Source organism: Oreochromis aureus, linkage group 16, assembly GCF_013358895.1.
Source record: "Oreochromis aureus strain Israel breed Guangdong linkage group 16, ZZ_aureus, whole genome shotgun sequence".
In the NCBI taxonomy this organism is placed as follows: domain Eukaryota; kingdom Metazoa; phylum Chordata; class Actinopteri; order Cichliformes; family Cichlidae; genus Oreochromis; species Oreochromis aureus.
The window spans coordinates 26,320,236-26,342,995 of record NC_052957.1 but is presented as its reverse complement, the minus strand read 5'-3'; the positions used below and the strand labels follow the sequence as shown (position 1 = coordinate 26,342,995).

Below are 22,760 nucleotides of genomic sequence, written 5' to 3'. Positions count from 1 at the left end.
GAGGTCATACCAGAACAGGGGCACCTTTGTACAAAGCCAGGTAAAATATCTCTATCACTCTTAAAAGGTATGTCTGAGACGTCAGGATTGGGTAGATGTCATTTCTGTGGTGTGACATCTACAAAGAAGAAAGCTTTAATGAACAAGTCTGAATATGGAATTAAAATTGGTATTGAATAACTATTCATGGAATAAATCTGATAAGAGATATTCCATTGATGCTATGTTTAAATCTAACTTCCACCTCACTCTAGATTTATGCAAACCTGGTTTTGGGGTCCGACTCTGTAAACGGGAATATGCTTTAGAAATGGACTTTTCTCCCATTCCGTGCTGAACGAGTCTCTCTATTTCATGGCCTATATTTGCTCTGAGAAAAACTGCAACTGCAAATAACATAAAACTGTATTATTGAAGAGATTTTATTTCCTCTCCAGCTGTTCAAGGACATGAAATGTCCATCTTCACAATAGTCTTATTTATCTAATCTTTTACCTTTCATCAGTACTCACTGTCAACTTTCTGACTTTCAATGCCAAGAGGCGTTTATGCCAAAGGCAACTAGGCGTGCTCCACAGTGCTATTGCCACATGAACCCTTCGACATTCAAAGTTCATCCTATTCACAGAATGTATGGGAGGATCCTTGTATGTAGGTGGTACGTTAACACCTTCAAAGTGCTATTTGTGCATGTAGTCCCAGAGGCTCAAAAAGACGTGCTTCCTAAATCATCCTGATTTTGCTTTAAAGAAAGTTAACATTGGTGCAGAAGTTGAAGAATTGTGCAGCTACTTTAATCAAATTAGCTACGTTGGTGAACATATTTAGCTCTGTTTTGAGATCTGCAGCTCCTGAAGGCCCAAATACAAAGTTTTAACTACAAGTCTCGTCAAAAAGTGCACTGACACATGCACAATAATTGGAATTTAGGCCTTCAGCAATCTGCTTTCCCCTTTCCCTCATCGTCCAGTTATATTCCATCACAGCGTGTAATTACCTTTAACTCTATTCTCTCTCGTAGTTTCTGCTTTTTGTCTCTGTCCTGTCTTTCCCTATATAGTTATGCAGGTATCTCTGGCTCTGCAGCTGCACGTTTCTTATTTGCAATTAATGGTCCAACTGACGGAACGAGTGTTTATTTTTCTGTTGCAATCTTTACTCTCCCCACGCTTTCCTTACTCCATGGCTGAGGCAGATCGTCTCTGATAAAAGTGAATTTTTCCTCCTATGTGCATGTAAAGAAACTATTTTTTCCTTCTTTCTACAGCAAGGGTTTGACTTTACAGAACAAAGTGCCTGCAGGATGATTTATATTTAAACATTTTTTTTAATAAACAACGGCAAAACGTGTGGTGTAGAACTATTGAACTAACTACAAGGAACTATTTTGGGATAGTTGTCAGCAATCAAGAATAAATATTTTTAGAAGTGAAAATATTATTTTTAAAAAAATCAGATCTGCTTAAATAGGATGCTGCCGTTTCTATTTTCTACTTGTTTGCAATAATTCAATAAATTCTAGAAGTCGTGGTTTTGTGCCTTTCAACTTTAATCTATCGCTCAGTCTGTCAACAGAGAAATTACCCGTGATCTTAGTCTTTTATGTAGAAGATATGTCTGCTCTCTGCCATAACAGAGTTGTGAAAAGAAAACTATACGTGTTTTTACACGTACCCTTTCTACGGGCCACAGAAAGGAATTCACTGTGAAATTCTTTCCACATGCTGGAGTTTTCTTACATCACACTGAAATGAAAACCTAGAATTTACTGCGACAGACAACCCTCGCCGTGTTCGTAATGGCTGATTGGAGAAAATAGTCATCTACACCTTTAGAGAGGCGGCACATTGCTCTCTGGTAATACTCTACTATCCAATGTAAATACCTATCCTATCATACAAGTAATACACCGAACAGTGTAACAGATAGCTTTCTACAAGTTAGTATGTCAGTAAAATAATAACTCACACATCACTTTATTAGGCACACTTGTTCAACTCGTTGACAACTTAAATCTTTAATCAGCCAATCATATGGCAGCAATTCAATGCAAAAGGTCGCCTGGTCTGATCAGCAACACTTAAATGTCGGCGTCAAAATTTGGAGTAAACGCCAAAGCACAAAGAGCTACAGACGCTGAAGTCATATGAATGAAAATTGACGCAAAAGCACAGGAAAGCATTAAAATCTTTATTTTTGTATAAGGAAATTGCTCTCAAACAATTCTGTGGGGTCACCTCTCTCGCTCCTTTAGGCTAAACATGTAACTGAATTTCTCTATATTTCTCTCTCATTCCATCTATCAGTCAGTAGGGATGCCAAAGAAATTCTGGACCATAAACAGCAGCTTGTTGCCTGTTGCGACAGCTCAGCAGTGATGAGGGGGCCTCGCAAGAAAATCAATAGGAAGCCCCATGTTATAAAAAAGGCTGAAGGAAACAACACAAGGCACATGAAGTTCTTTAAGACTCACACTCACTATTTACTCGTACTTCCAGTTGCTTGGTTGGTAAAATATATATAAAAGATAAGCAATTAATCATTGGTCGAGTATATTTAGAGATATAAAGATTCAAGTATTGCAGGTTTAAAGCTACAAAGCATGACTCTGAGTCAGCCAACTACATAGTGGACTACTTTGCCTGAAATAATACCCAGCTGTATACTAAATCATCATGATACACAAGGTTTTGGAGACATCCTACTACTTCAGGCTGCAATAACCAATATTTATTTTAACAATGAATACATGACTAGTGCAATGCAAGGTGGTCTGAGCTACAGATAATCATCACCTACCTTTTCAGTTCTGCTCCGTGGAGCATTTTAGCATCTTTCAGCCCATGGTTTTGATATTGTGGCCTATTTCTCAGGAGTTAAATAAGAAGCAAAGCGTGGAGTTATATTCATTAGACTTGCATTCTTTGTGTGATGGCCAAAACAATAAAGTTATTAATGTAACTTTAAATTAAAAAAAAAAAAAAAGTTTAAGTAAACCAAAGTAAAAGGTTTACTTAAACTGAAGCAGCGTGGCTTTCATTTCTGTTAACACAGATATGTCTCTAATAAAACAAACCTAAGCAGCTGAGACTGACCTGAAGCCATCAACTTATATCTTATCTAAGCACAACTAAAGTTTTTTCATGTTTCTAAGCTGAATTGAGGAAGCCAAGTTATTGTTTAAGACGATTACATGAAGACCACGGTCATCCTGCCACTCACATTTTCCTGGTCGGTTTAACTACACAGAGGCATCCAGTGAGATCCATCACAGAGTGCACATCATATGTTACAGCTTCTCTCACATTAATGACATCACAGCGCTCTGAACTAAGGCATCGTTAACATACAGAGTCTTCACACACAAATATAAAGCAACACATGTGACATAAAAACTGATTTCTGGCAGAGAAGCAGCACATTACATTTGATATGTAGAGAAGACTGTTCCATATTCATGGAAGCAGGACACTGACAGGTCTGTGACTGGCTCCTTCACTCCTCACTGTAAATGCTCCTGAGATCTGCAAATGGGCAGACGTGTCCTGCTGTTCAGTCGTCACTTTCACTGCCTGATTCACTCAGCTGAAGGTCATTTTCTGCAGCAGACGGACAGACAGCAAGTTAAGATTATATACATGTGTCTTTAAAGCTCAGTTTACTCTTTGCACAGGGTCTCTGCATCACTTTTGTATGGTACAGTTTGTTTTGTTTCACCTCTCCATTTTATTATGCAATTCAACAGTGGTTTATAACTTTGGAGTTTAAAGAAATCATACAATTAAACACTTAAAAAAATATGAATAATAACACTAATAGAAATGAATAAACAAACAGATAAAAGAAACACACGAACAAGAGAAACCTATGGAGAATTTACAGAGCTTATCTTGGAAAAGCAAAATGTGTTTGACACATCCTATCCTGCCAGACAAGACAGGTGTAAAGAAAAAAAAAAAAAAAAGACAAAACAACACTGAATAGAGTGCGTGAAGCAGCTACTAATGTGAGTAATGAATACAGTTGATGGTGGAAATACGCTGCAGGGTTATCTAGTCAGCCAGACGCTTTAATAACCGTCAACTACAAAGCTACGTGCTAGTGAACTGACTGACATGTGGATGGAGCTTAAGAGTTCCTACTGCTTTCATACTGGGTGACAATAACGAGAACTGCCACTAAAGAGAGAACCTGCCCTTACATGTTATAATGGAAAACTAATCTTTCAGCACTGTGGAGCGTATCTTTCATGCGTTCATATTTATGGTGACAACTTTAACTTAGGAGCAACGAAGTGGTATCAACTTTCACGTAAAGATGACGTCCGTCTTACTCAGATGAAGCTGAGGGGGTTACTCACTGAGCGTGTTCATGAGTCCTCCTCCACTCTCGTGGTGGTGGCTGTTGGAGTTGGTGCTGGTGATGATAGGCATGCTGTGGTTGACTGAGGGTGCCGCGGAAGTACGTTCGTCTTCTGAATCGCTGCTGCTGGAGCTGTCGTCGCTGCTGGAGGACGATGAGCTGTTAGAGTCTGAGGAGCTGTCACTGCTGCTCATCTGCTCCATGACTCGAGCCTCGGCCATCAGTTCTGGGGAAAAAAAAATAAAATAAAAAAAGACGTGGGTGTTAAAATGATCTTGGTTCCCTTTCCAATTTTAAGGCAGGAACATCACCTGTGTGTCCCATGTGTAAAATAAATACAGGCAGTCTTTTATACTACCTTTTGTCCAGCCCCAGAAATGCAGAAATATCCAAATAAAACATATCAGAAAATCATTTCATGTTCTAATGTCCTCTGCCAGGGAAAGCATGCTACTTTAGTGTATCTCCATAAAACTCTGACAAGCTACAGGTTTATTTTGGATCACATCCAACATGTCTTCCTAACTAGAGTATGTTTTTGCGAATATGTCTGCTATTTCTAGGATCGGAATCAAGAACTGGTTCTTCTAGAGAATCGGTTCCCAGTAGACCAAGTGCTTGAAATCCTAAGTCTCTTATCGGCTCTTGCACTCTCGCCACAATCAGCTGATTTCAGTTTGTGTGTTGGAGGAGGAAACAATGGTGCAGTCTGCAGCGTGGATATGGACATGAGTGATGTTAAAGCTGAGTGAATGCTCACCCACACTTTTAAGAAAAGTGTTCTGTGTAATATGTGTAATGTCTTTAAAATATGCTAGTTAGAGAGGGTGGTGACAATGAGCCAATGAGAATCGATAAGGAATCAATAAGTGATATTAATAATGGAATCGGAATCATTAAATTCTTATCAATTCCCATCCCTAGACATTTCTGCATAAGACTTCAAGATATGATGACTAATTTGTCTAGGGGAAAAGATGAGTCTTCTTCTGCCGAACCCAATAAAGACTATGTTACCTCTCTCGATGTCATCCATTGGGGATGCTGGGGAAGTCTTCTCTTTCGGTGGAGAACTTTTAGTGCTGGCTGGGGTTTTGTTACTGCTGCTGTTATTACTCCTCATCTGCTGGCCCAGACGATTGGTCTGCTGCTCCAGTCGAGAATGAATCTTACTGCTACCCTCAGCCCTGAAAATCCACAAGAACGGGCAAACACGGACACGCAGGAGCTTTTAATACTTTGACAGGACTGTAAAACGAGCTGTTTCTTTCAGCTCTCTGTAGTTACATTACCATGTTTTTTTTCTTTTTAAAAAAATGTTGATAACAAACCTTTCATTCTTTCAAATTTCTCTTTTTTTGCAGGGGGGGGGGGGAGTTTTATATCAAATCAAATAGTGACAGTGGCACCTGCTGCCACACAAATTTGCAAGTGTAAATAAAATACCAATTTAGATTAGTATGCTGCTTCTTTTTAACCCCACCTCGTCTTTTTCACAGCTATGTTGCTGTTGAGCTTCTCCAGTCTGTACTCTCCTGTGTCATGGTTTACAATGAGGATGCACTCTTTCATATAAGGCCTCTTGGATCCCTTGAAGACCGTTACAGGAGCACTGGAACCCTAAAAAGCAAAATAAATGTAAGTAAGTATGTATGTAAGCTAGACGTCACAGTACTATTATGCTAATTTTTCAGAGGATATTTTAACAATTTCTCAAAAGATCTGTCAAAAATTTAAACCACAAAGCTGAAAATTTTGTTGCTCCCCTCTCTCTCTCTAACACACACACAGAAAGTTGAGATCAGCAACAGTTGAGATCTATTGCGGATTGCAAACACTCATCCAAGTTAAAAACATGAGCTCAGTGTCCTAAGCTCTAAAAGAGGTCTTGAAACAAGACTGCACCATAATCCACCTCTGAAATCCACATTTATGTCTTCCAGTGTAAAGCTCTAGAGCACCAGACACTAACCTCTAAATTAGGCAACGTAATAGTGACTTGCTCTCCTTTGCCCACTTCGAGCTCCCCCTCACATGACGTATCAATGGATGCTGGTTTGAAGTCATCTGTGGCAATTAAAAAACAACAACAACAATTTTTAAAAAACGCAAACGAAAATCAAGAATTTGTAAAATAACACATACATAAACAAGGTATATGTACATCATATATAACAATGTGTACCATGTTCTAATAATGACAGTGACATTGCTGAATTTGTAAACGTAAACCACGGCTGTATTTGACAGTGCTGCAGTGGGGTACCGGCACCAGCAGGTGGTAGTGTTGTACAGACTTAAGCTGGGCTAACATTAGCTAACATATTGACAACTCAGAGCTTAAAGTCTATGTATATCTCAGAGTAAACTTACTTAGAAACTTAAAGAAATATAGTTTTACAAGCATGTCTCACCAGTAAGTCGACAGCTACGAACTGACGAAGCTGCTAAACTGGCTACACATCAAACAGCTGTTTTCGGATCTTCAGCTAATGAGCTAACTAGCATGCTACGGTTAGCGATCACAAAACCAAACGAGTGAAACCACCACTTACATCGCACTGTGTGATAGGCACTTTTAGGGTGTTTCTCAAACGTTTCTCCCAATTTCAGCACATGTTCTTGATTGTCAAAGTTGGAGTAAGCCGTTCCATTCATTCTGTGAGTTTCATGAGCTGTAAACTTTGAGTTTCCGCTGCTCTTTTTTATCCGATAACCATCTAAAGCAACAGAACTTCGGCCAGCTCATTGGCACTTTAAGTCCCGCCCCTTGATAAGTACTGTTCGTTATGATTCGTCAAGCGAAGTGTTTCATTTTCTGATTGGTTCAGGGTGTGCCAATCAAGATTTTGACGACAGAGCAGAATCAGTGAAAGAACCGTCACTCAGCGCTGAGCAATGACTGTAGAAATCTGAGTGTTTCCAAATCTCTGTTGTTTAATTATAATTCGATCGCAAATTTGTTGTTATTTGTTTTTAAAAGAAAAAAATATATATCTTGTCCCAGGCTAGACAGACTGTGAACGAGTATGCTAAATAATTGATGGTAATTATTTCAAATGTATTGCTGTGGTGCTGTAATAGTGAAAAATATTGCAGGGTTTACTCTGAGGTTGCTTAAAATGCAGTCCACATGTAAAACAAAACACGAATTCATACTGCTTATTTTCAATATGTTAACTTTATAAGTTTTGATGTTGTTTTTAACCTGTTTTTCTGTTTAACAAAGTAAATATTTGCATTTCAGCACTTACCCAGTAGCTTGTATGCTAAATTAGCAGCATCACTGGCGCTATTAGCTGAATAGCTGAAACAATGTGTCAGAAAGCCCTGGCAATTGGGGATTAATGAACTGTTGCCGTAACACTTACTGATTGCAGTTTCAAGCTCCACAGGCTTCAGGGGGTCTGAGCTCTGTGAACCTTGTGGCAGTGAAAATCTCCTTTTCTGTTCTCTAAACTGTTAATGACTCCTAAGCCTCCTAATTCCTGCCATGCCTGCATTTTTACAAAGGCCATATGCTCTGCTGCCTTCAAACATTAAAGGATCAGCATCTAAGTCAATTGGAATGATTACACCAATGCATTTTCACCAACTGGTCACAGCATGGTTTTTCTTATCCACTTTGGACAACATATATATGTGCAAGCTGGTGGTTGAGTGGTGGGGAGTGGAATAAGAGATGACAACAGAGAGGAAATTGAAACAGAAGTGGGACTAAATAGTTATCTCTTCAGCGTGGTATTAGAGTTAGAGTATAAAAATTGTAAAATAGTTAATAAAAACATTATCATGTTATTTTAGGCAATCTTTTTCAGTCTTATTTATACTTGAAAATTAACCACAAACGGATTGCAGAAGTAAAGCAGTTCAGTTACTTTGTATCTGTATCCCATGTGAAAAAGATACCAGCATGAGTCTGTCTCCATGGATGGAGGTAAACAGCAGCTGTCCTCTGGTGATATCAGTTACTGTGGGGGTTGCCCCTGGACTCTGCGAGGTAAGGTTTACTGTTTCCAAGCAACAATCCGCAAGTTCACAATACAGCGGCTGAGCCACAATAGAGAGTTGCTGCAGGTTGTAAGCCACTGGCAGTGGTGAAAGAGATGACAGCAACACTCTGCAAGGGAGTGGGGGTGGGATGCAAGCTCAACCAAAGCTATGTACTGTGGGTACAGGCTCATTGGGTGCATACAATTAAATCTTCAACCTCATAACAGTGCAAAAATAATAAATTAGCAAAGGTTTTATTATTGTGTCAGCTAAACAAACCTGACTCGGTTACAAGACACCGCAACTTGATGTAAGCCAAATCCAGTAGGCTGTGGATACATCTGCAAACGGCACAGATAAATCTATCTAAGTAACTTTAGCAATCACATTTTCAGACTTTCACGTCATCAATTAAGTTCACATTTAATACATTATTAAATCTGATTATATAATCCACCTTTTGGGAAACTCCTGAAACACGTGAAAAACTAAGCACAATTAAGAATTCAGGTTTTTTAATGACTGGGAGTGATTATTCTGCAGTAAAGGAAATGGGACAACCATTCCACTTTCCCCATAGTGCACAGCTCACACAATCGTTTCTGAAACTGCAAAGGCAGCAATACAACCTAAATGATCACAGCTACAGCATAAATACAGCGATGTTAACCTTCATTCTGTATCCTTCGGGTAAAATGCACCTTTGATCACAGCTACAGACTTATCATATACTCCTTTTGTTTTTATGCTGACGTATAGTTTGAGACACACATCTTATTATCTGTGAACTACTGCAGTGTGACGGCTTTCTTTGGCTCTCGCTTTCTCTTGTTTGTGTTATACATATTGCGAGGAAGCGCTTTTTGCAGCATCTTTCTTGATAATGTGATTTTGATCTCAATAAAAGCTTTGACTGGGTAAAAAAAAAAGTGAAATAATAACAGTATGCGCTGTAAGAATTGCAAATTAGATATACAGTCATGGAAAAGAAAGTTTTCACAGGATTCTATGAAAAACAAAGATTAAACCCCATTAATCACCAGCTTGCAGAACCACCTTTAGCACCAATAACTTGAAGTAATTCCTGAAGTGAGACTCTTACATTGTTGCGGGGGAATTTTGATTCACTCCTCTTTACAAAATTGCTTCAGTTTATTGAGATTTGAGGCCATTTGTTTATACACGGCTCTCTTAAGGCCCTACAACAACATTTTAGATGAGTTGAGGTCTGGACATCTTGATTCTTTTCTTTTTCAGTCATTCTGTTGTAGATTTGCTGTTGTGCTTGGGATCGATGTCCAGATGGACTCACATTTTGCTATACAGAGGAGTTCATGACTAAATCTGTGATTACAAGGTGTCCAGGTCCTGTGCCTGCAAAACAAGCCCAAACCATGACATTTCCACCACCATGCATGACAGTTGCTATGAGGTGTTTATGCTGATAACAAACAAATCTCCACTTTGGTTTTGTCTGTCCTTTGTTCCAATAATCTTGTGGTTTATTCTGATGCAACTTTGCTAACCTAAGCTGTGCTGTCATGTTTAATTATATTTTCTGGCTTTGCTTCCTCATTGGCAACGCCCCAAACAAGCCATTACATGTTTATTTTTTTTTTCTAACTGTACTGTCATGAACTTGAATATTTATCATACTAAATGTTGTGTTGTTGGTGTTTTTGTTGTGTGTTTTTTTTGCACTTTCTCTGATGTATGACCTTGGGGTAAATTTGCTGTAATGTCCACTCTTGGGGCAAGGTTAGGGTTGTGTTTACACACATCTGAGGACTCCAGACTAGCCAACTGATGAAACTTGTGTTTTTATAAAGTTTTTTAATTAGCAGAATTTAATTAGCAGCAAGTGATATGAAAACTTAACACATTTTCATGTCAAAATGTTCTTTTTCATATAACTATATAAATACATGCAAGTGTATAAGAGGAGACACAACTGGGGGGGTATCAGTCTCAGATCTGATCATGTTTTTTGTATGGTTTTATACTCCACTGGTTTCATGACTAATGTGACAGAACATTTTATGTAGTATGATGTGTAGATGTTTTGGGTTTTTTTGTTCCAATTTTTTGTTCATTCACTGTTAGAAGTAGCAGTGCCAGCATGTAGCAGACACACATCTCACTCAGACCTGACTGGCAGCATAGCATAATCTGCTCACCCTCTGCGTTTGGAGTTTTGAGGGGGGCTGGGGAGGGGGGTCAGTGTGGCAGTTTTTTCATCTGGGCCAATCACGGGCAGAGTGGGAGCTTGTCCAGTGCTACTTTCACTTGCAGTCGTAAATATCAATTTCACAGAACATCCCACCAACAACACGACTAAAAATGTGCTGTTGATGAATACCAGCTGGCTCTAAACCCAATTTCACCCGTCACTGTAACACATCGCATATTACTGAGATGCATTAGATATTTTATGATCTTTATTTTTGACTTATCAGCTGCAAACTCCATATATTTTTAACATTTACCAGGTTTGCAAATATAAAAAACGTATTGGCTCTTTAAAGTTTAGAAATAAAAAACAGATTGAAAATAATTAACTTTTAATGACAAAACAGTGACATTATTATTATTATTATTAGTATTATTATCATTATTATTATTATTGTTATAAACAAGAAGTGCCTCGTTTGTTACCCCGTTTGCATTACTACTACGTAATCATAAAGTTGTAAGGTGAAGGTGGCGTTTTTACGAGCAGTACCTGAAGGCAACACAGTTCCCAAGGAGAAAGCCGCAAAAGCAAGAGGTCGCGTATCCGGGATCCTTCGATAGAAATCCATCAAAAGAGCACGAGGGAGGGACAGAGTGAACGAACGGCCGTGTGGCGCGCGGTTTTACGTTAGTGTCGTTATCGATCCACCTGCAGGGACCCCGGTCTGTGTGCAACCGGCATCAGATTCTTAATTGTGAGGAGCTGCGAGGATTGAACCTGCTCTGTGAATCTGAGCCCACGTATAAAACGAGACGTCTTCTTCTGATGCGATGGAGGGGGAAGCGTCCTGGGAGTAACTTTGAGTAAGTAAAAAGATTAGGATGTATTTTGTCGTTTGAATTAGAAGAGCGGTAACAGCTGATTGATGCTGGCAGCTGCATCACCAGGCAGTCAGGTTCAGAGTCACTGGAGCGATCCCTGCAGTGATTTGTGAGTGCTTTTGGTCCTCAGCTGGTATGACTGACCTGCACATAGCTGCTTGAAGCTTTCTTTCCCCGTCGCTATATTAATTATACATCTAGTATTCTTTGTAAGCAACCCAGGATAGGGTACTTTGTGTTAGGCGGCATTTTTTCCACACAGGGTTAAATTTTTAATTTCGTGACTGTTCATATTACCATAGTTCTACTTTATATCTTTACTTCTTTTGCTCGTTGAGTGATTAATTAATAATTTATTACTAACAAAACTGCAAATCACAACTTCAGAGTTCTTTAATTCTCAAATAAACCATCCACTAATTTTGAAAATTGGTCATAGAAGATAATATACACATACATTTAAATTAAATTCAGTTTTTCTTATATAGGATCAAATCACAACAACGGTTGCCTCAGGGTGCTTTATACTGTAAAGTAAGAACCCTACAATAGTACAGAGAAAACCCCAACAATCAGACGACCTACAGATGACCCGGCAACAGTGGGAAGGAAAAACTCCCTTTTAACAGGAAGGACTCAGGGAGGGGCTGTCATCTGACAAAGACACACTGTGGAAGAGAGCCAGTGCGGATATTCCTGTATCTATTATTTAATTAAATGTCTTTTGAAGCTTGGGAATGAAGTTTCAGCTTCAAGTAAAGTGTACATAAAAAATGGAAATTAGAACATTTCAGCAGCTTTATAATATTGATAGCTTCAGCAAAGCCAAGATATGAAATTTGGTCATATATAAGTCATATATAAGTTCTTACATTCCAAGAACACAATAACTAGAAAATATTTTGTATTTTAGCCTTTATGAATAAACGAAAAATAATTTCATTTTACAAATTGCACTTTTTGTAAAAATGAGCAGTTTTTGTGGCAAACTGGGACAATCTCAGGTGAGGAGAATTAGAGCGATGAATATGTTTTATAGCCAAGATGGGAGAGTGTAGAACAACGCAGCTACACAACAGTGATTGTGTTTGTCTTCATTATCTGCTTTCTCTCTGTGATGCCATTTAGTAAATGAAATAGGAAAGCAGTGCAGTAATATCTTATTTCCCTTGTGGAATCTGCGGAGTCTCGCAGTTTTACCCTCGGGGCTCCTTTAGTACAGCATTTTTTGGGATGACTGGGTCTCAGCAGTCATCCAAGCCATGACTGGAAATACCTCTAGGATTGATGGGAATACTGGCTAAAATCCAGACTGCAATCAGATAATGTTAATGAAACTGTTATACTCTTGCAGCAGTTTTCTTTGTTTTCTAGGAATAGAAAATACTGTATGAAAGACCTCAGGCTTGCGGTGCATACATATTTTATGAATGTGGACTTAGTAGGAGGTGTTTTTTGTTTTTTTTCCACCAATATAAGAGCCACATGACTCTACCTGAGTTGTTACTGGTGCTCTCTCAAAGGCATTTCCCACTGGACATGAGTTACTGCACCCTGAAGCCTTTTAGTGCAGTGCTTGCACAGCTTTGGGTATGTTTTTAGGCAGAAAGGATTTACTCATTAAGAGAAATCAAATTCTTGGCAAATTGATTTCTTTTGCCAGTAAACCCTCGCTATTGCTGTCTCTTCCATTTTCGTTCCCATTTTCTGTGAAGGAATTGAACTGAAGCCTTTTGTTGAGACTCTGCCGCCTTAAACGAACCTATCAAGCAGTTTCACTCTGTAAATCATCGGGTAGGGAGATTACATTTAATTGTAGATGTTTCAGAACCGGCTTTGCATTGGGGAATTTGAACTTGTGAACTAAAATTCGAAGGTTCTGGCTACAGCTCCTAATCTTTCATTCGTAAAAGACTTTATGCCCGTCTGATGTTGGCAACAGATGTTAAGTGAATTTAAGATAAACTTGCTCTGAGGGTGTTTATTGCTTGATAGGCTAACGCTCAGCTCTGTGAGAGGTCTCACACTGGAGAGTCTCAAAGATTTTCCTCCTCAGAGTCTGGCTTTATTGCTCCCTATCTGATCTCTGCATGGACTCAGTCGGTGCAGTGATGTGATGAAAGGCCAAGCGGTGGACCTGCAGACTCTCACAGCTTCATGCAAGCTACACACACACACACACAGATATGCACAGCCAGCTAAACAAAGTCAATTATATTAGGTGAGTCTGTCAGGCTAAGCTGGGAGAAATGCGTGGAAGGTATACTAAAGGGCCCAGGCTTCTAATACTAATGCGCACACTTGTGACAGGCATTATAAAATACTGGCTTTGTTTTGGAGAAAGATCAGCCTGACTGGACAGAGTTTAATTACCTTCCATTTACTCATTGCTTCAGATCAGGCACTTTTTTAGTCCATTGACTTCCAATTACTTTGTTCCTTAGTGATGATCATTAGTGTGGTCATTAAAGGATTAGGTTCTATGATACGAGCCTTTTCTGTTTTTTGCACAGTATACAAATAATGACCAGGAAATTAAAACAGTGTCACTGCAGTGTTAGCTTGCATATGATTACTGTTTACGATTAGCTTACAATCTTTGTAGTAATGAAGATTTTTGCCATCCAGTATGTTTTTTCCATAACAAGGAGAGCGCTTGTGAGTAGAGTTTAGTTTGGAAAAAAAAGATGTTAACATGTCAGATTTTAGAAAAAATTATAGTCGCTGGGTAGGCTGCATAAAACTATACAATGTATAAAAACGGAGCATACAGCTGTATGTAAGAAAATATATAGTAAGAAAACCCATACAAATTAAAACCAACACATCATTCCAAAGATTGCTTTCAAACTGTCTCTTGTTCAAATTGGCTATTTTTTGCAACATGTGGTGAACAAAATGAATACTGAGAACATGGATCATTTCACTAAACATCAGTTTAAATATATTTAATGTGTAAATTTACATACACAATTAAAGTAATACATTGGTATTTTTGGTCCTGTGGCTTTCTGCACTCACCTGCTGAGGGAAGCTGTGAAAAGCAGTTGAGGTCTAGAAGCCTCGCATTTACAATCAGTTCAAGTTATTAAATCAACTTTGTTGCTGAAGTGTTCTTATTTATTTTGATGTTGATTTTGATGTTTTGGTAGAGCAACGTTAAAGTCTGTGTGCGAATGGGTCTCTGTGTCAGTCCTGTAATAGCCTGGTAATTTGTCCAAAGTATACCCAGCATCCTGGCCAAGGTTAGATAGGCTTCAGCCACCATGACCTTCACAGTGTAAGTGAGTATAGATAATGAGCAGATGATTTACGTTACACCACTGAAATGTCTTATCACCGAGGTGGATTTCTTTTTCAGGAAATTACCATTTTTATCGTAACACAACAGAGACAAGAGTCTGTATGAACGTAGGCAAAACATTTCTGCTTCATTGTTGGCGCCGTGTAGAAGGCATTCAGCCTTGGTTCAAGAGTGCACACCTGTAAAGAAAACTGAGGAAAATTTAAAAAATACATCCCAAATGATGCGCCGCAAAAGATCGCCCACATATCAGGTTTGATCGGAATGCATTTATCAGGTCTTTGTCTTTGTTTTGTTGGGTTTTGGAATTCAAGGCAAAAACAACAATGATAAGAAGAACATGTTGGAGGCAGCCAAGCAGCCTCAAACCTCATAGAGTGAACTCTTCTTCTCCCCCGAGAACCTCCTTTGTTTTTGTGTCCTGCCTTCAGGATAAACTATAATGCATCCCCCTGTGTCCTGTTAGAACATCAGTCACAGCTGCATGCTCAGCCACATGAAGGCAGCTTGACTGACAGTGCGAATGAGCGTTCATTTTTTCCCAGTGCTCCCCCCTTTTAGCTATGAACACCACCAACAAAGGCGTTGTGCATGGATGACAGTCCGGGATCTCCTATACCAACGATGGGCAACCCCTAATTACCAGTGGAGTAATTAAAAATGTGGTAGCTGTGGCAACAGTCATGTGCTTCTAGGAGACCATCGAGAAATGCCCGAAGTAAAACAGTTAACAAGCCTCTTAAAGCTGGATGCACGCACCCTCAAAATATTGCAGCACACTCTTGCAGTTTTCAGTGTTCAAAGTCAGAGTGAACTATCCCAGTTGAGCAGTTTTGAGTGATGCAGTTCAGGTTGGGTCATACAGAGGTATTAGTTGCGTTTTCTGAGGGAACAGGAAGGCTGGAGTGAAAATGAAAACAGCTTCATAAGAGGCAGACTGAAGAGCAGGAAGGTCACTCGATAAAATGCTAATACAAGTGCTTTGAGTCTATGTGCTGTCAAGTCTGACGAAGAAGGGTGGGCTTGTTGGCTTCAAGATCTCTCCAAATAAGCCCACAGAAAGCACAACTCTTACGAGCTCTCGCACGGACAGACACACATTCAGCAGTTTGTTAAAAAAAAATAGAGTGCAACTAATGACATTGATAGTTTATCAGTCTCCTTCTCCACAAACATTTACTGATTCTGACCATGAGATTCCCAGCCTTGGGCTTCAAATGTTTTTAATCCAGCATAGTTTACATGTAGTGTATTTTTGTTTGGTATTTTGAGTTGATTCCTATTTTCTGCAGTTCAGCTTCAGCTTCAATTCCAGTACTGTACTTTAAACTAGTGGTAGGTAATTGTTACTTACTTATGCTTTCACAGACAAAACCTAAAAACTCACAGTTAGATAGATTTTTTTGGACTAAATTATCAAAATTTATCCTTAATAGTCAAAATTACATTAAGTGCATCAGTAGTAGTCATCCTGCACAACGATGTATAATAATGTCTTGATGCATGCTCAATCATCCAGTTAAGTAAATCCCAAAAGGTTGATTCTGTTCATCTGGACGTAGCGTTTTCAGTGGGAGAAACGTTTCGTCACTCATCCAAGTGACTTCTTCAGTCTCAGCTGACTGCAGGTTTCCAATCTTATAAACAGTACATTTGTACAATAACTAAAACCAGCCCACTAAATGAACAATGGGCTGTGAGGTCAGTTCCTTGATCATTAATATGCAAACTGTCATGACCATTGATCAAGAACCATTGATCAAAGACCACTGATCAATGGCCATGAGTACCATTCAGAGCATTGTAAGACAGTGAAAGATGTACCCTTAGGCCTCCTCTTCGATTCAGAGATGGTCTTTCCCTTTTCACGTTAATGGCCTCCTTGACTCTCCGCTCAAACCAGCGTTCCTCCCTGTCCAGGATGTCTACATCCTCGTCATTGAAGTGTCCACTGGCCTGTAGGTGTAAATAGACTGCAGAGTCCTGGCCTGACGAGGTAGCTCTTCTGGTTGTGCCATCCGCTTCACCATAGGTTGTTTGGTTTCCCCGATGTGTAAGTCATGGCAATCCTCCTGGCACTTAACGACGTACACTATATTACTCTGTTTGTGTCGGGGGACCCGATCCTTGGGGTGGACCAATTTTTGACGCAGCGTGTTTTGGGGTTTAAAAGCCACAGAGGAAGACTGAAGACTGAAGAAGTCACTTGAATGAGTGACGAAACATTTCTCTCCTTGAAAACACAAAGTCCAGATGAACAGAATCAACCTTTTCGGATGTATAATAATATAAGTTTTAAAATGAGCCTCTATAAAGAGACTCTAAATCTGGCCAAGCTGTTAAAGACTGAAGTCATTCATGTTGATCTACAGTACTATGCAAAAGTCTTGAGGTCCCCCTCATTTTAGTATTTTCTGCTAGGCAAATGGGAAATAGGTCCAGCAATTTATTGAAATGTGCAAACATACATGTAAAAACAGTATATAAGGCAATTTTGTACATTTCTAACAAGCTTGAAAGTCAATATTTGGTGTGACCAACTTTATTCTTCAACCCAGCTTGAACTCTCTGAGACAATCCTTCTTGAGTTTTAATATCTCCTTTGGATGTTGGCTGCCTTTTGTTCCATTTTCTGTCAAGTTGATCCCACACTGCTTCAGTAATGTCGAGGTCCGGGTTCTGGAGAGGCCAATCCATGACTGACAGTGTTCCACTGTGTGTTATGTTTTATCCAAGTATGCTTTGACTGAGCTGGCAGTGTGTTTGGGATCATTGTTATGTTGGAAAATGGAGCCACTGCCAATCAAACAATTTTTTTTCTTTAAAAAAAAAAAGAATTTAGGGCGGAGCTGATTAGCATATTAGTTTTTTTCTTTGAGATACTGGTACTCACATGATAGCCACTGCAATTATATGATTATATAGAATGTTATAGTGTTGATTAAACATAATATATAAGTATTTAACATGAGCCTATCCTTAAACATCTGGAGCAGAAACAATCTCACTACACATAATACAGTTTATGTGTAGTGAGGCGTTTTGATGATATTTTATTGCTACTTTTGCTAAAGTAATGGTTCTGAAAAAGCTCCTCCAGCACTCGTCATTGCCAGCTAGTAGAAAATCATTAGATGATATAATATATCAAATAATATTTTACAATCCTTCCGACAGGAAGGGGTGCAGAAAGGTAAAAACATGCAGGATGAGTGCAGCAACCTATAGGAGGCAGTCGGCATATATAAGAGAATAAAAGACAGGCAGCAAAAAATGGTACATCATCAATGCACATCATACACAGATAGTTTCTGGCCTATCACAAGGAATCATCTTGGTGCAAAAATACTTTTTCATGCCTGTCAAACAATATTACTTTTAGCATTTTTTTGTACAGTCAACTAAAGAAATGGGAACAAATTATGTGTTTTTGCAACAGACTGTTAGTAACAAAGTGCCAATATTTAGATATATAGGCATATATTTCCTCTGTATGGGAATAGGGGTGTGGGGCTTACATCCACCAAGGCCTTCAAAGTTATTAATTAAAAATTGACAAAAAGACTTAAAGCTTAGAAACTATGACGCTTACAATTGTGGTATTTAATGTTAACATATAGGAAGTAGCATGTAAAGATTTCAAGGTCAGTAGATTGATCTGATAGGCAAAGTGACAATAATGCTATATAAAGTGATTTAAATCTGTTTTTCTTACTGCCAGTGTTTGTGTTGACATCATATATGCAGACAGGGAATGTTATATGGGGATTCTAAATATGTTACTTTACTATAACTACATTACAATAACAGGTTATAACCGTTTAAATACATAACAATTTGAATACAGGTTTGTGACAAATGCTGTATAATATGTCAATTTTAAAGAAATTACAAAGAGGTCTATCTTCTTGGAGGTAAAACAAAGAAATGAGGGCGTTACTGAAGAGTTTTGCACACTATTAGTCCACACAGGAGAATGAAAACAGAAAATAAGCCCCAAACTTGCTTCAGACGTGTATTTTAAGGCATTTTTCTTTGCTTACACCTTTCATTTGTAATGTCTATGTGCTCTCTGCAAGGTGTAATCCTCTCTAATGTAGCATCAATCCAATAATAATATTATGTGGATTAGCCTCTATAATCCATTCAGGTTTATTATTCAGGTAGTATTAACGTACTGAAGAACAAAAGCTGCAATCCTGTGGCCCAACCAGTCAACAGAGGTATTTAAGAAGCATATTTTAAGGTGTGTTTAATCATTTCAGCAAAAGACCATATTATACTTTGAGCGCTTCATACTGCCTTTAAATACACCATAAAAATGTGTGTAAAAATGTCATTTCATACATCTCTCATGTCTCTCCTAATTGCTGGAAACCTGGCTGCACAGCTCTGTATGTTAAGTGATGATAAGGCAGGTTTCGAGTGAGTCAAACAAAGGATGAGGGTGGTTACTTGCAAGTTACCTCAGCAAGCAGCAGCAGCAGGTTCCTTTCAGTGCAGTCATTTTAAAAAGCATAACCTTGCTGACAGCCTGTGGCAGCGTAAATGCTCCCTCAGTCCGTGCCCTCTCCACCCATCATCTGGTGTAACCATGAGTAAGGCTTCACACAGAGCTCCAGCTGTGCTCACTCTCCACATCCAACCTTTTTCCCTTTCCCTCACCAGCAGCCATTTGTAACACCGCTCTCATTTTCTGTGCCTCTTTTTTGCTCTTCCTTCTCTTCACTGCATGCTCCAGTGATCCTATCTGTTCTGCCTCTGTCCAAATTTTCATTTTTTTCTCTATTGCAAGCAGTTTGTTCTCTCTTTTTCTCCAACTGATAAGAAAAAACACTGAGCACAACTGAAGATAAAACGAGCACTGTGCGTTACATCAGTGTTAAATTACTGCCTTTTTCACTAGGAGTAGGGCAAAGGTTCATTGAGACAAAGTACTAGCCTGGTACCCATAGAAGAGGAGATGTGGTAGCTTGAAGTCAGCCACTTTGCAGCAGGGTGGATACTGCAAACTGCTGTAAAAATGTTTACATTTAGACATTTTATATTCATTTTATGTTGGTGAAAATCAATGAAGTCAATGAGCAGAACTGCTTTATGGTACAATTTGAGCACCTTGATTTCATTTGCAATCTCTCAAAGTACAGTCTATCTATCTATCTATCTATCTATCTATCTATCTATCTATCTATCTATCTATCTATCTATCTATCTATCTATCTATCTATCTATCTATCTATCTATCTTTATATATATGAGCCATTCCAGAAAGTTAGAGGCCCCAGTCACATTGGCCTAGAGACCAATCGGCAACCCCTTGGATAAAGTTAGTCACTAAAAAAATGATATATATATATTATATATACCATTTGCAACCAAAATAATTATCTATATTCTGTTTGCAAACGCTTACTGGAAGTCGATGCCATTCATTGTGAAATAGATCGCTAAAGTCCGATTACAGAGACTTACAGACCAGTCAGTGACCCCTTCAGGCAACCACAGCTCACTAAGGAAAAATCTGTACTCCTCAACCAGTTGGCGAGTGGTTGCTGCCAGGTGCCAGGTAAAAATCAGTCACAAAGGGCTATGTAGTGCTGCACCAAAAATTGGTTGCTAACATATTTAAATTGTTATCTATTTAAAGTGGAAGATTCTCCGTTTCAGATTTTCTTTGCACTTTTTTGATTACAGCGTAGGGAGTCGTTGGCAGTTTTCATCTTGGTGGCAGTCTGCTAGTAACTAAAGCAATCACAGGGACGTTTCTGGTGCAGCAGCCTCTTTGCGACTGAGTTCATTTGGCAGTAAATGCTTGGTAGCTTGTCAGGCATATACGTTTTTCTCTTTTTCCCAACTTGTGGTTGGTGACCAGTCTCAAGGTCTGCATGACTCAGGCAATTGATTTCACAGCAACTTGCAGCAACCTCTAGCAACCACTTGCCACTGATTGGGGATTGCACATTTTTCCCTAGCAACTTAAGGTTGTCAGGACACGCAAACAGGTCTCTAAGTCAGAGTTAAGAAAGCACATCACATATTCCTACTCTTACTGAAGCAATATGGCATGAGGTTCAGTCCTCCATAGACATTGTTTATAAAATGTGCGCACACAAAACAGGGAAAAAAAATTTCATATTTACTAAAAATATTAAAATCACCTGGAAGTGTTTCATAGCAGTGAAATTCATTTAAAGGTTATATACTGTACAAGTTTTGATGGATGTTTTCCACAGCCCCGCTGCATTGCGATGCAGAGTATTCTCACCTGATCGGAGCTCTGAAACTACAAGTTTCTAAAGAATTCTGTTGACAGGAATAACCTTCCCAGCAGGAAGCCCTCTAGAAATCAACCATGAGTGTCTGTTCCACAAAAAACAAAAATAGCAAAGACAAAAATAGCATTGTGACTTAGTAGATTTGTGCCCAGGACCATTTTTATTAGTGAGGTATTACTCATGTTAGATTTGCCATCCATACAGTGAAGACAGTAGCATTCTAGCAGCTATATAAACATATATACATTTTTTCAGAGGAGATTCCACTGGGTGTGTGTGTGTGTGTGTGTGTGTGTGTGTGTGTGTGTGTGTGTGTGTGTGTGTGTGTGATGTGAAGCCAGATGCAGAATCCTAATGAGACTCGAAGCCGCCGCTGCCTCTTTGCCACCTGACAGCTCGAAGACGGATTCTGCTTTTGTGTTTGTATTTTGTGTGTGTTTGCAGTGCACATGTTTATGTCTGGTGTCTACCGCCGGACTATTAGGATTCAGGCAACATTTTTACCAGAAGACGGATTATCCTAAAAACAGCTGAACTGGCTGCCAGTGTGTGCAGAGACGTTGGTTAGTTGATCAGCGGGGTCTCAGAGGAATGTGTCTGGTTGAAGAGGCTAAAGACTCTGTGCTGATTTTCAACTTCGCCTTTAGCAATTTGGTTGGTGAAATATGGATTAAACCGCTGCTCTCCACCTTCCACCCTCCTGTTTCTCCCCATTTGTCTCTGTCTTCTGTAAAGTGCTATAAGGGACAATGCCATTTAAAAAAAATGTTATCCTATTGAATGTTACAAGAACCTAACCTGCAGAAAATAAAGTATCCAGATAGCGGTAAAAATATCAAACAAAGACAATAAAAATGGACTTGACCGGTCCCTCTTGTTCTTAATATTTTTAACCTTGTACAAGCACAGCTTCTTTTTTTTTAAACTGACCTTGATTTGAAATAAATAGCCACCAGAGTGCTGAGAAACCTGCAATCCCCGGGTTATGTTGTTGCACCAGTTCCCAACTACTCCTTAGCACTGACATCAAATAAAAAATAAACTAACTGCAAAAAGTAAGTTTGTGTTTGGGTGATTTCTTTGTTGTAACAGTGTTTCTCTGCAACAAATTTTATACCGCTGTAAAGCCTATTTATTTCTCCTTAAATGGTGCCACATTTGTAAGGAAAATGCATTTATGGGTTGAGCAGCAGAGTTAAGTATGTAGAAAAACTTTCCAAATCTTTTGCCAATGCCAAACAGCTTATTTTGTTAATAACTCTAGTTTGGTGCCGTTTATTGGATTGGGTGATTGAAATTTGAAGAAAAAGACAACTTATCAATTTAGCAATTTATTCATTTAACAAACGGGCCTGGCACCTCCTGCTCAAGCTCATCGCCGGCTTGGTGATACACTGCCATGGGATAGCATCCCATTATTCAACCAGCACATGTCAAAAGTCAGCTAGTGTGGTCGCATTCGTCACTCTGGTACGAATGCAGAACAAAACCAATCAAGTGTTCAGTGGGGTTGAGGTCAGACTGCAGACAGGTTTAAAGGAAAATAAACAGGCTTTCCAACAGTACCAGATTAATTGCCAAGAAGAATTGTTACAAATGAAATAATCGAATACACACATTCTTCTGTACTCTCGGTGCTAAATTTATTCAATTCTACTCCTTTATTGTCTTTACTTGTGTGGTAGTTTACAATCTGGATAAAGGAGCCTCTTTATAAATATCATTATTTTATTATTGTTACAGTTTTGAATTTGAAGCTTTGAAAATTTGTG

The 22,760-nt window shown here is 38.9% G+C and overlaps 2 protein-coding genes across 2 annotated transcripts in view; one reads left to right on the top strand and one right to left on the bottom strand.

Annotated features, from left to right (window-relative positions):
• Window positions 1-2,175: 2,175 nt before the first annotated feature.
• On the bottom strand, window positions 2,176-7,126 carry eaf2 (ELL associated factor 2). The gene is made up of 6 exons (XM_031732926.2): window positions 6,918-7,126; window positions 6,335-6,429; window positions 5,846-5,982; window positions 5,380-5,549; window positions 4,361-4,588; window positions 2,176-3,599 (listed from the first exon to the last, which is right to left on the bottom strand). Exons 1-6 carry the CDS (start codon window positions 7,018-7,020, stop codon window positions 3,553-3,555), a joined length of 780 nt encoding a protein of 259 aa, XP_031588786.2. The 5' UTR covers window positions 7,021-7,126; the 3' UTR covers window positions 2,176-3,552.
• Window positions 7,127-11,122: 3,996 nt separating this feature from the next.
• The window catches only part of si:dkey-91i10.2 (uncharacterized protein LOC555224 homolog), a 68,858-nt gene continuing 57,220 nt past the window's right edge, over window positions 11,123-22,760 (top strand). The window contains exon 1 of the mRNA XM_039600486.1: window positions 11,123-11,391. The gene's annotated coding sequence lies outside the window, so the exon portion shown is untranslated. The remainder of the gene's footprint in view (window positions 11,392-22,760) is intronic.

Coding starts and splice junctions, on each gene's coding strand:
- eaf2 (XM_031732926.2), bottom strand. CDS start 7,020: ATGAATGGAACGGCTTACTCCAACTTTGACAATCAAGAACATGTGCTG. Junction 6,430..6,917: donor TGCCTATCACACAGTGCGAT/GTAAGTGGTGGT, acceptor TAATTGCCACAG/ATGACTTCAAACCAGCATCC. Junction 3,600..4,360: donor AGGACTCATGAACACGCTCA/GTGAGTAACCCC, acceptor CGTCTGCTGCAG/AAAATGACCTTCAGCTGAGT.